Raw genomic sequence first — 13,482 nt, forward strand, 5'->3', positions numbered from 1 at the left:
ATATATTTAAACATTTTGCCAAATTAGTGAAAATTTTAGCCATTATTTCTTCTTATACATTTTCAGTCATCTCCCTTTTTCTTCTTCCAGTATGTCAATAACACAAATATTATATCTTTTGTTAAGATTCCCACAGGTCCCTGTATCTCTACTAATGTTTTTCAGTCTATTTCTCTTTCTTGTTCAGATTGGGTAAAATTTACTGTTCTATTTTCAAGTTCACCGATTCTTTCCTGTCTCCTCTATTCTACTTTTGAGCCCATCCATTGAGCTTTTTATTTTAATTATTATAATTAATTGAAAGTTTTTGTTTCTTCTCTATATTTTCAGTTTCTTGATTAAGACTTTCTATTTCCTTTCTGCTTATTTATTTTTACTGAGGTATAACTGACATATATAACACTATATTAACTTCAGGTGTACAATATAATGTTTCAATATTTGTATTTATTGTGAAATGATCACCACAATAAGACTAGTTAACATCCATCACCATACATAGTTATTGTTTTTTTGCTTGTGATAAGAACTTTTAAGATATACACCAGGGGTGTCAAACTCATTTTCCTCGGGGGCCACATCAGGCTCATGGTTACCTTCAAAGGGCTGAATGTAATTTTAGGACTGTATAAATGTGACCACTTCTTAACAGTTAAGCGAGAGCTTGGGGCTCTGCCAGGTAGAAACAAGGTCTCAGGAGGGATAATACAAGGTGGAGGGCCGAATTTGGCCCACGGGGCTTGTGTTTGCCACCTGTGATCTATACACTTAGCAACTTTCAAAAATACAATATAATATTATTAACTATGGTCACCATTCAGTACATTATACCCCCCTTGACTTACTTATTTTATAACTAGAAGATTGCACCTTTTGGCTCCTTTCATCTATTTTGCTTACCACCCACTCCCTGCCTCTGGCAACTACCAGTCTGTTGTTCTCTGTATCTATGAGCTTGGTTGGTTTGTTTTTTAGATTCCACATATAAGTGAGATCATATAGTATCTGGCTTTCTCTGTCTGACCAATTTCACAGTATAATATCCTTTGGGTTCATCCATGTTGTGCAAGTGACAAGATTTCATGCTTTTTTATGGCTGAATATATATATATATATGCCACAATTTATCCACTCACCTGTCAATAAACACTTAGGTTGTTGCTATGTCTTGGCTACTATAAATAATGCTCAGTAAACATGGGGGTACAGTTATCTTTTCGAGTTAGTGTTTTCATTTTCCTCAGACAAATACCCAGAAGTGGGATTGCTGGATCATATGGTAGTTTCATTTTTAATTTTTTGAGGAACCTACCTATTGTTTTCCATAGTGTATGCACAAATTTACATCCCCATCAATGATGCATAAGGTTTCTCTTTTCTCCACATCCTCATCAACACTTGTTGATTTTTCTCCCATAGCCATACTAACAGTTGTGAGGTTATATCTCATTATGGTTTCAATTTGCATTTTCCTGATGATTAGTGATGTCAAGCATCTTTCCATGTACCTGTAAGCCATCTCTAAGTCTTCTGTGGAAAAAATGTCTACTCAGATCTCCTGCCCATTTTTTAATTAGATTGTATTTTTGCTATTGAGTTGCTTGAGTTCTTAATATATTTTGAATATTAATCTCTTATTTAATATGATTTGCAAATATTTTCTCCCATTCACTAGGTTAACTTTTCATTTTGTTAATAGTTTCATTTTCTCTGTAAAAAACTTTTTAGTATAAAAAGCCCCACTTATTTATTTTTGCTTTTGTTGCCTTTTCTTTGGTGTCATATCCAAAAAATCATGGCAATAAGCTTATTGCCTATGTTTTCTCAAGGATTTTTGTGACTTCAGGTCTTACATTCAAGTTTTTAATCCATTTTGAGTTGATTTTTTTGTGGTGTAAGATAGGGATCTAGTTTCATTCTTTTGCATGTGACTGTCCCGTTTTCCCAGCACCATTTACTGAAGAGACTGTTCTTTCCCCATTGCATATGCTTGGCTCCTTTGTCGTAAGTTAATTGACCAGATATGTATAAGATTTTTTCTCGGCTCTCTATTTTGATTAATTAATCTATATGTGTTTTTATGCCAATACCATACATTTTGACTACTACAACTTTGTAACATAGTTTAAATCAGGGTACATAATGCCTGTGGTATTGTCCTTCTTTCTCAAGATTACTTCAGCTACTTGGGAACTTTTATGGTTCCATACAAATTTAGGACTGTTTGTTCTATTTCTGTAAAAAATACCATTGAATGTAATAGGGATTACATTAAATCTATTCTATTCCTTTCTGAATCTTTCTATTTCTTTAAATGTGTTTCAGGTGTGTTCATAGCTGTTGATCAAAGCATTTTCATGAAGGTGGCTAGAAAATCTTTGTCAGATGATTTTAGCATGCCTGTCTTCCCAGTGTTGCCTTCTCTGACTTGCCACTTCACATTCAGTTTAAGATTTTCCTAGTTCTTTGTATGATTAGTAATTTTCAATTCAAATTTGGATGTTTTGGGTTATGTTATGAGACTCTGGGTCATATTTAAACCATCTGTTTTAACTGACATTCCACTGGGTCTTCTCTGATACCAGCACAGTGGGACAGGAAAGGAGTGGCTCATTACTACTGGGTGGGAATGAAAGTCCGGTATCCCCCTGTGGTCTCAATTAACATGGAGGGGAAACCTCATTACCACTCTATTGAGATGAAAGTCCCAGGTCAACACTCAGCTTTCTTTGGCACAACCCTGGCAGGGGTGCTTAAAGTGCTGAGTTATACACTGAAGAGTAAAAGTCTAGGTTTCCCACTAGGCCTTTGCTGGTAAAGGTGGGGATAAGAACACTGTTTTTTCTGGTGTCCTTAGCTAAAATGGAATGGAAATTGTCTAAAATTCTTCTGCCTTGTTGGACAGCCCTTTTTCTGGCTCTTTGGCTAAAGAAAGCAGACTTTTGTTGTTTTTTTTCTTGACCTGTTTTTGTTTCCAGATTACCAGCCTTTTCTGCTCCAAGTCTAGAATATATGAACCAAAAGAAAACCCAAGGAACTAATTCACAACCGTTTCATTTCTTAGGCCCCAAACTTCCCAGTTAGGTTGCTTCATTCTCCATCTTTCAGAGTCTTTTAGGTTTTTAACAGCCAGGTATTTTAGTTGTACTTAGAAGGAAGAAAAGTAATAGTAGTTATGCCCTATTTTCCCCAGAAGTGGAAGTCTCAAAACCAACTTTCAAGAAACTCATTCAGTTCTGGTATATTATCAAAGGAGAATATCCATAATTATGTCAAAAAGCTATTAAAATAATCTTTCTTTTTCCAGCTATCTTTCTGTGTGAGATCAGAATTTCCCAACCAAAAGAAAAACCTACCACAAAACTGAATACAAAGGCATACATAAGAATCCAGCTATCTTCTATTAAGCCAGACATTAAAGAGATTTGCAAAATAAATAACATAATCCTAGTTTTCTCATCAAGTTTTTTGTTTAAAAATATAATTATTTTTAAAATAGATTATTTATGTTAATATGCATGACTTTATTACCATTATTTTTAATAAACAAAAAACTTTTAATGTTTTCTAAATTTTAATTTTCAACATTGTAAATGCCAATAGATACAACCCACATAAACAATTATTGAGGTCATTAATAACTTTTACGAGTACAAAAAGGGCCCTGAAATTTTAAAGTTTAAGAACCTGTAGGTTAGATAAAAATGATATTCAAGGAAGTTCTTACTTCCTCTCCCAAGAGTTGTAGGTGTGGTTTGTGAGCACACTGTCCAGTTCCTTGTTCCAATTCGGGTGGTATCCCTGGTGTTGCTGGAAGGACGGGAACATGTGCTTGATCATCACCCATAACAGGGATTCCTTGTATTACTCTATAGTGTAATAAAAACAATATTTTTTTAAGTCATTGATAAAACAAAAGACATTTGCTGACATTTCAGATTTCTGTCGAGATAAATACACTAACATTTGATATCTGTATTAAATAGAGATTGTGCAGAAGTCTTACCCCAAAGTGGGTAAGAATTTTTTAAAATTATGTTTGATTCTAAATACCTTTAAGTCATAATCCTCTGATGGTTTTGTTTAATTACACTGGAATAATAAGTTCACCCTATAAAAACCTGATTACAAAAGAGATTAAAAGCTCTGTACCTTCTTCTGATTGCTAGCTGTTTCCCACTTCAAACACAGAAAATGCTTTTAGGGAGGCAAGATGGTGGCAGAGTAGGTCATGCACCTCCTCCCAGAACCAAACTGGAAACAAAACTAAAAAGGGGAGCAATCACCTGAAGTAAATCAAAGACCACCTACAAAAGAGACTTTTAACTGCCCCTAGAGTAGGAGGGGAGGGGTCGATTAAGAGGCCAACCCTGATAACATGGGTGGGCAGGCTGAGGCGGTGGGAGCTTCCCCTTGAGAGGAGAGAAGCCAGGTCCACAAACAGGGCTCCCAAGCAAGGGAGCCCCTGTGCCAGGATCAGCCAACCACGCAGCACCAAGCGGTGAAAGGCCACAGGGTTTTTCTCTGTTGAGAAAAGACAAAACCCACTAGAGATAGTCACTATTTTCTTTTCCTTTTAATTCTTAAAGGGACCAAAGCATAGATTTTGTATTTGTAACCATTCACTTTCAGCCCCAGTAAAGGGAAAACAGCACAGAGTATAGCTGCATGAGGAGAGCGTAGAGTGGGAGGCACTGGAGAGAGATTTGAGGGGTGCCTATGGGGCTCTCTATGCAGAGATATACCTGGATTCTTCAGCATCCATCTTTCTGGAGAAGAGCAAGCCTCTCCCAGGGGAAAAGCAATTAGCTTACCCTGTGGGATGCCACCCCCATGATCTTCTATAATCCTGCTTGCTCTACTCTGAATCTTTTTTTCCCTTTTAGTTGATATGTTTGTTTATTTGTTCTGTTTTGTGTGGGTTTTCTTTCTTTTTTTTCTTCCTTTCCCCTCATCCTGTATCTTAACTCCTGCTGAGGAGACAACAACACAGCAAACTCAGGGGGTGCCAGGGGCTGGCTACAGAGTGCAGTCATACCACACACTCTCCTGGGACACACACGGGTGCGTCCCCCTCAGGACAGCCACGGAAGCATTCTCCCAGTTTCCAGCAGACCCAAAACCTGGACTCTGAAGGCCCCACTGATTAGCCTACTAGGAGCCCCACCCTGCTGAATACAGGGAAATAATCCCAAACAGACTTAGACTAAGTGGCAGAGGGGCAGGGAAACACACTCACTATCTTCCCTGAAGTCTGAACGGCACCTGCCATGGGAGATCCAAGAGTCCCACCCGCCTGATTTGAACAGAAGCCCTCTCAGAAATAGTTGGGTGTATAACTAATCTAAGGCTGGCAGCAGGCCAGCAGGCAGAGACAGACAGAGGCAGATCCTGCAGTGACTTGTATTGTTTGCTGACGCCCCTGGACCCAGTACTGATAAAAGCCAGCTTTATGGAGCAGCTTGGCCCGTCCCAGGCCCAGCCAAGCCCAGATGAATCAGCCACAAAATGTGGATGGCTAGTAGCTTTGAAGATGCTGCCAAGGGCTGGACTTGGATAGCCCCTGACACTGGTTTACACCAGCCTCAGAAACATCAAACTCATGTCCAAAGGGAGAACCCAGCAGGCAAGTACTAAACTCTGCTGAAAAGAATCGCACTTTGATCTATTATTTTCATTATTTTTCCCCTTTCCATAGCCTTTTATTATATTTTCTTTTTTCCTTTTTTCCTCTATTTTTGTTGCTCTATTTTTTCTTTGATATCCTTACTTTACTCTTATGTTTAATTACCCCACTGTTGCCTTCTACTTTCCTTTTCTTATTTTCATTATTATTCCTCTTTTTTTCCAGTTTTCCTCTTTCAGCTCATTAGTTGCATTAGTTCTTGACTCTTTTCTTATCTCACACTCACTTTTCTTTCCTTTGGTCTTCTCTTATTCTATTTTTTTCTTTCTGTTTCCCTTTCTGTACTATTCAATTTCTCTTCCCACTTTTATTGTTCTTTGCTCTTTTGTCATTGATATTGCTGTTGTAGCTGGGAGTGTTGCTTGTTTGGGTTTTGTTTTTTATGTTGTTTTGCTTTGTTCTATCAGCACCTGAACAACAGCTTATAAGAGAGGGGTAGGCGTAGAGCCTCACAGACAGAGCTGGGAGTAAGATACAACCAATGAATGGGCCAAGAACAACCAGAGCCCAACAATAAGAGAAGAGTCCACATAACCCACACCACACAAAGAGCATTCCTAGACCATCCAGATCAGGAGATTAGGGAGACTACACCATTGGGTACCACAGGACTCCTTCCACCAAAAGGTAACCCCACAAGACAGGGAGTCAAAGCAGATCTATTTAATATGTAGAAACAAACAAAAACAGATAACTAAAATGGAGAGACAAGGAAACAATCTACAAATGAAAAAAAGGAGGAGTGCCCAAGAAAAAAAATAAATGGAATTAAGGCAAACAAATTATCAGATGTAGAGATCAAAGTATGGTTATAAGTACACTCAAGAAAATTAAAGAGGATTATATTGGCATAAAAAAAGACACAGAAACTATGAATAAGGACATGACAGAAATGAAGAACACAATATCTGAAATGAAGAATGTACTAGAAGGAATTAAAAACAGAGGATCAAATCAGTGATTTGGAAAACAAGGCAGGAAGAAAAACACCCAATCAGAGCAACAAAATTAAAAAGGACTAAAAGAGAATGAGGACAGTTTAAAGGACCTTTGGGAAAACATGAAATGTAACAATATTCACATCATAAGGACACAAGAAAGAGAAGAAATGGAGCAAGGGATAGAAAACATGTTCAAACAATTAATGACAGAAAACCTTCCTAACTTGGTGAAAGAAAAAGTCATACGAGTTTAGGAGCACAGTGAGTCCCAATTAAGATGAACCTGCAGAGGCCTACACCAAGGCACATCACAATTAAAATGGCAAAGTGTAAAGACAGAGACTCTCGAAAGGCAGAAAGAGAGAAGTAGTTAGTTACCTATAAGAGGGATACAATAAGGCTGTTAGCTAATTTCTCAACAGAAACACTATAGGCCAGAAGGGATTGGCATGAAATATTTCAAGTAATGAAAAGTAAGAACCTGCACCCAAGACTACTCTACCCAACAAGGCTCTCATTTAAAATGGAAGGTAAAATAAAGAGCTTCCCAGACAAAAACAACAATAAAATGCTGGAGTACATTTTCACCAAACCAGTATTGCAAGAGATGCTAAAAGGACTACCTTAAGAAGAAGTAGTAGTAGAGAGAACAACACAGGTACAAAGGGAAAAAATGGAATTAAAAAGTACCTATCACTAATAACCTTAGAAGTAAGTGGATTAAATGCTCTCATCAAAAGCCATGAGGTAGCTGAATGGATAAGAAAATATGACCCACACATATGCTGTCTACAAAAGACCCACCTCAGAACAAAAGATTTATACAGGCTGAAAGTAAAGGGATGGAAAAAGATATTACATGCCTATGGACATGAAAAAAATCAGGGGTAGTAATACCTGTATCAGACAAAAAAGACTTCAAAACAAAGGCCATAATAAAAGAGAAAATTACTACATAATAGTTAACAGTTCAGCCCAACAAGAGGATATAACCCTTGTAAACATATATTCACCCAATATAGGAGCACCTAAATATATAAAGAAAATCTTGAACGACTTTAAGAAAAAGATCAGCCATAACCCCCAAAAGTCATAGTAGGGGGTTTTAACACTCCACCAGACAGACCTTCCAAACAAAAAAAATCAATAAGGATATAGCATTATTAAATGACAGAGTAGATCAAATGGATTTAATTGACATCTACAAGATATTTCACCCCAAAGAGGCAAAATATAATTCTTCTCAAATGCATATGGATCATTTTCAAAGACAGACCACATGGTAGGACATACTACAAGCCTTAAAGAATCAAGAAAACTGAAATCATATCAAGCATTTTCTTGAATCACAATGGCCTGAAATTAGAAATCAAACTCAAGGAAAAAAAACAAAATATTTGAATACATGGAGGCTAAATAACATGTTATTAAATAATGAGTTGGTTAATAATGCAATCAAGGAAAAAAATAAAGAAGTATCTGGAAGTAAATGAAAATGAACATACAATAACCCAAAGCCTATAGGACAAAGGGAAAGCAGTCCTGAAGGGAAGTTCATAGCATTACAGACCTACCTAAAGAAAATAGAAAATCTCAAATAAACAACCTAACCCTATACCTATAAGAACTAGAAGAAGAACAGCAAACAAAGCCCAGAGCAAGTAAAAGGAAGGAAACATTCAAAATCAGAGCAGAAATAAATGACATAAAGACTAAAAAATCAATACAAAAGACCAATGAATCCAGGAGCTGGTTCATTGAAAAGATAAACAAAATCGACAAACTTTTACTCAGATTCATCAAGAAAAAAGAAGAGAGGACCCAAATAAATAAAATCAGAAATAAAAGAGATTACAACTGATACCACAGAAATAAAAAAGATTGTAAGAAATTACTGTGAACTACTATGTGCCAAGAAATTGTACAGGCTGGGAGAAATGGATAAATTTCCAGAAACATACAATCTTTCAAAACTAAATCAGGAAGAAGTAGAAAACCTGAATAGACCAATAACAATTAGTGAAATTGAAGCAGCAATCAGAAAACTCTCAGCATACAAAAGCCCTGGACCAGGTGGCTTCACAGGTGAATTTTACCAACCATTCAAAGAACAACTAACACCTACCCTTCTCAAACTATTCCAAAAAAATTGAAAAAGAGGGAAGACTTTCAAACTCTTTTTATGAGGCCAGTATTATCCTAATTCTAAAATTAGGTAAAGACAGAACAAAGAAAGAAAATACAGGCCAGCATTGGCTAGTGTGACTCAGTATCCCTTTGTGGTGATCCTTTAGTTCAATTCCCAGTCAGGGCACATGCTTTGCTTGTAGGTCAGGCCCCTGGATGAGGGTGTGTGAGAGGCAACCACACTTTGATGTTTCTCCCCCTCTCTTGATCCCTTCCCCTGTCTAAAAATAAATAAAATCTTTTAAAAAAAGAAAATTATAGGCCAATATCTCTGATGAACATAGATACTGAATCCTCAAGAAAATATTAGCAAACCAGATTCAGAAATACATAAAAAAGATCGTACACCATAATCAAGCAGGATTTATTCCAGGGATGCGAGGATGGTACAATACTTGCAAATAAATAAATATTATACATAACAAAAAGTGAAAGACAAAAATCACATGATCATATCAATAGATGTGAAAAAAGCATTTGATAAAATCCAGCACTTACTTATGACAAAAACATTCAGCAAAGTGGGAATATAGAGAGATATCTCAACACAATAAAGGCCATATACAAAAACCTACTGCCAATGTCATCTCAATAGCCAAAAACTAAAAGCATTTCCCTTAAGCTCAGGAACAAGACAGGGGTATCTGCTTTCACCACTCTTATTCGTCATAGTACTAGAAGTCCCAAACATAGCAATCAGGCAAGAAGAAGAAATTAAAGGCATCCAAATTGGAAAGGAGGAAGTAAAACTGTCATTATTTGCAGATGACATGATATTGTGCACAGAAATCCTAAAAGCTCCCCTAAAAAACTACTTGACTTAATAAATAAATTCAGCATAGTAGCAGGATACAAAGTCAATATTCAGAGATCAATGGCATTATTATACATCAATAATGAACTGTCTCAAAGAGAAACTAAGAAAGCAATTCCATTTACTATTGCAGCAAAAAAAGTACAGTACCTAGGAATATATTTAACTAGAAGGTAAAAGACCTGTACTGGGAAAACTATAGGACACTGAAGAAAGAAACTGAGGAAGATATATATAAGTGGAAATATATACCATGTTCATGAATTGAAAGAATTAGCATCATTAAAATGTCCATACTGCCCAAAGCAATTTATAGATTCAATACAATCCTTGTCAAGATACCAATGGCATATTTCACAGATCTAGAACAAACATTTCAAAAATTTATATGGAACCAAAAATGACGCTGAATGGCCTCCTCAATCTTGAGAAAGAACAAAGTTGGAGGGATCACAATACCTGACATCAAACTACACAAGGCCACTATAATCAAAACAGTCTGGTACTGGCATAAGAACAGATACATACATCAATGGAACAGAATAGACAGCCCAGAAATAAACCCATGTCTCTATGGTCAATTAATAATTGACAAAGGGGGCATGAGTATACAATGGAGTAAGGATAGTCTCTTTAATAAATGGTGTTGGGAGAACTAAACTGGAAAAAAATGAAACTAGACCACTGACTTACACTATACACCAGAATAAACTCAAAACGGAGTAAAGACTTAAATATAAGTCATGATACTATAAAAGTCCTAATGGAAAACATAGGCAGTAAAATTTCAGATATCTTGCATAGCAATATTCTTGCCAATATATCCCCTAGGGCAAGGGAAATAAAGAAAAAAATAAGTAAATGGGACTACATGAAATTTAAAAGCTTCTGCATGGCTAAAGAACCTATCATCAAAATGAAAGGAGAACTGAATGCATGGGAGAACATATTTATCAACAATATGTCAGACAAAGGTTTAATCTCCTAAATATATAAAGAGCTTATACAACTCAGTACCAGGAAGACAAACAATCCAATTTAAAAATGGGCCAAGGACCTGAATAGACACTTCTCCAAGAAGGATAACATTGCTGGCTATTAGAGAGATGCAAATTAAAACCACAATGAGATATCACCTCACACCTCCTAAAATAGTTATCATTAATCAACAAACAAGTGCTGGTGAGATATAGAGAAGAGGGAATCCTAGTATACTGTTAGTGGGAATGTTGACTGGTACAGCCACTGCAGAAAGCAGTGTGAAATTTCCAAAAAAAAAACTAAAAACGGAACTGTCTTTGACCCAGTGATTCCACTGTTGGGAATATACAATAAGAATCCTGAATCACCACTTCAAAAGAACATACGCACCTCTATGTCCATAGCAGCTCTATTTATGATAGCAAAGTGCTGGAAACAACCTAAGTATCCATCAGTAAATGACTGAATCAAAGAACTGTGGTACATTTACACAATGGAATACTACACAGCAGAAGGAAAGAAGGAGCTCCTACCCTTCCCAAGAACATGGATGGAACTGGAGAGCATTATGCTAAGTGAAGTAAGTTTGTCAGTCAAAGACAAATACCTATGATCTCACTTATAAGAGGAATCTAATGAACAAAATATACTAATGAGCAAAACAGAACCAGAAGCATAGAATCATGGAGCAGACTGACAGCTATAGGAGGGGTGGGGGTACATGGGGACTGAACGAAAGGAGGTGAAGGGATTAGTCAAAGAACACACATGAAGGATCCGTGGACATTGACAATGCTGGGGGGACTGACTATGGAAGTGAGGGGCAGGTTGGGTGGAGGGGGATGAAGTGGGAAAAATCAGAATAACTATAATAGCAAAAACAATAATAATATTTTAAAAAAATAAAATAATAAAAGAAAGAGATGGAAGATGGTGGCAAGAAAGGTGGGAGCTAAACCTACTTGCTTGTAAATCCAACTGGGACACCTAGCTGATTTTCTGAAGAACAGAGTGAAAAGCCACCAGAAACCCAGCTTAAGCCAAAGGCTGGAAGCCAAAGGTTGTAGAGGATGTTGAAAAACAGATGGTAAGGAGATTGCATAGGGATAGTAAGGTCCCAGGGATCTGTGTGGGGATCATGGCTGCTGTGGTCCCCAGCCTGGCACTTGGCACCTGGCACCAGGGACAGCAGCTGCTGCAGGAGTTTTTGAAGGAGAGCCAGATCAGTGATTATAACTCTGCAGCTCTCTCCCCTACCAGAGCAGGGAAGCCAGTCCCACACCAGGAGAGACCTGTATGCCTGAAGTTGCTGGGGGGATAAAGATGCAGTGGGAGATGCACAGAGGAGATGTTCCCCTGCTGGGACTGTGGTTGCCAGCTGGGCCTGCACCAGAGAAATTGGGGAGCTGGGTGATACCTGGAGATGGGAGAAGAGTTGGGCCACAACTGACCCTGACCCAGATAGTCTCAGGACTGGTCAGAGAGTTAGGCTGGGTGAAAGCTGGGCGCTTGTAAAGAATGGTGGACACAAACAAGGGGAATTTACTAAAAAAAAAAAAAAAAAAAAAAGCCCTCAGCAGCTATTTAAGGAGTTCTCCCATGCCATGGCCAGGCCAACAAAGAGGGAGAAAGAGGGGCGTGATTTGCTTCAAATTCAGGGTGCCTCATGGACTGATCAAAGTGGGGCAGCAGAGGCTCAGAGAGGTAGCAGTCCACAGAGAGACTTAATTTAATAGGGGAACTAAATTGCCCTGAAGGGACTTTGCGAACGTGCAGTGTCCAACCCAGCAAAGAGAAAGAAGGGGTGCAAGTTGCTTCCACTCAGTGTACCTCACATGCTAATCAAAGGGTGGCACAACAAGGTGGATTATAGATGCCAGCCTGGTGCATATGGACAGTGGGGGCCACACAGTGCTCTGCGGACTTCGCATGGAAGTTGTATACCAGTGAATATTGGAGCCCAAACCAAGCTCCCAACACAGAACCACAGGAAAGAAATAAAAAAAATGGAGCCCAGCCCCTCTCTGCCTGCAACATCCAGGAAGACCAGCAGAACCCACTTGGTGGGTTTAAAGTCAGCAGGAGGCATTGTTGTTTTCTTTTTTCTTCCAAGTGTAAGACAATAAGCCCTGGAGCTGTGAAGGGATCAAAGATCTGGACAGAGATCAGAAGGCTAACCCCAACAACTGAGACAAAATTCACTTTGCTATCCTACAGAATTGCACTTTATTTTTTACTTTTTATTTTTGTTATTATTTTTTACTATTGTTTTATTTTTTTTGTTTCTCTTCCTTCTATGCAGTTTTTTTGCTTTGTTTGATTTCATCCTTTGTTCTCCCTTTCATATTGCATTTTAATTTATCTTCCTTCACTTTACTCATATTTCTATAACACACTACTCTTGGTCTTTTACTTTTTATTCTTTTTATTCAGATCATATTAATATCTTTTCATGTTATTGTTATTCCTGTACCCACACAGCACCCTTCCCTAGTTTTGGTCCATTTTACTATCTTCATGAGCTTTATCACTGTTGTGGTTAACTTCATTCTCTCACACACTATGCCAAGTCTCTATCCCTTATTCTCACTATACCTCACTGTCTAACCTAGCATAAGTGCTCTGCTTTCTGGAGTCAGCTTACATTATTTTCCCCCCTTTACCAAGAGTCTTATCTCTTTTTATCTTTTAAAAAAAGTGACTAGTTACATGACATATCACCATTATTGCTGTATTTCTCCAAAGGATCTCCTATCTGTTCTCTACTTGTTCGTACTTTAAATCTCATAGAATACTCTCCTGCTGTCATAATCCACTACACCTTCGCCCTGCCCCAGATCACATACAAGATAAGGTGGGAGCTGTGAATACTA

General features: G+C 37.7%; 1 protein-coding gene across 2 annotated transcripts in view; it reads right to left on the reverse strand.

The window, feature by feature from the left end:
- The window catches only part of LOC118501288, a 164,732-nt gene that overhangs the window by 18,522 nt on the left and 132,728 nt on the right, over positions 1-13,482 (reverse strand). For both annotated transcript variants that reach the window (XM_036029030.1, XM_036029032.1), the window contains exon 7: positions 3,728-3,869. In XM_036029030.1, coding sequence (XP_035884923.1) covers positions 3,728-3,869 — 142 coding nt within the window. The remainder of the gene's footprint in view (positions 1-3,727; positions 3,870-13,482) is intronic.

The sequence above is a fragment of the Phyllostomus discolor genome, chromosome 1 (genome assembly GCF_004126475.2).
Source record: "Phyllostomus discolor isolate MPI-MPIP mPhyDis1 chromosome 1, mPhyDis1.pri.v3, whole genome shotgun sequence".
Taxonomy (NCBI): Eukaryota; Metazoa; Chordata; class Mammalia; order Chiroptera; family Phyllostomidae; genus Phyllostomus; species Phyllostomus discolor.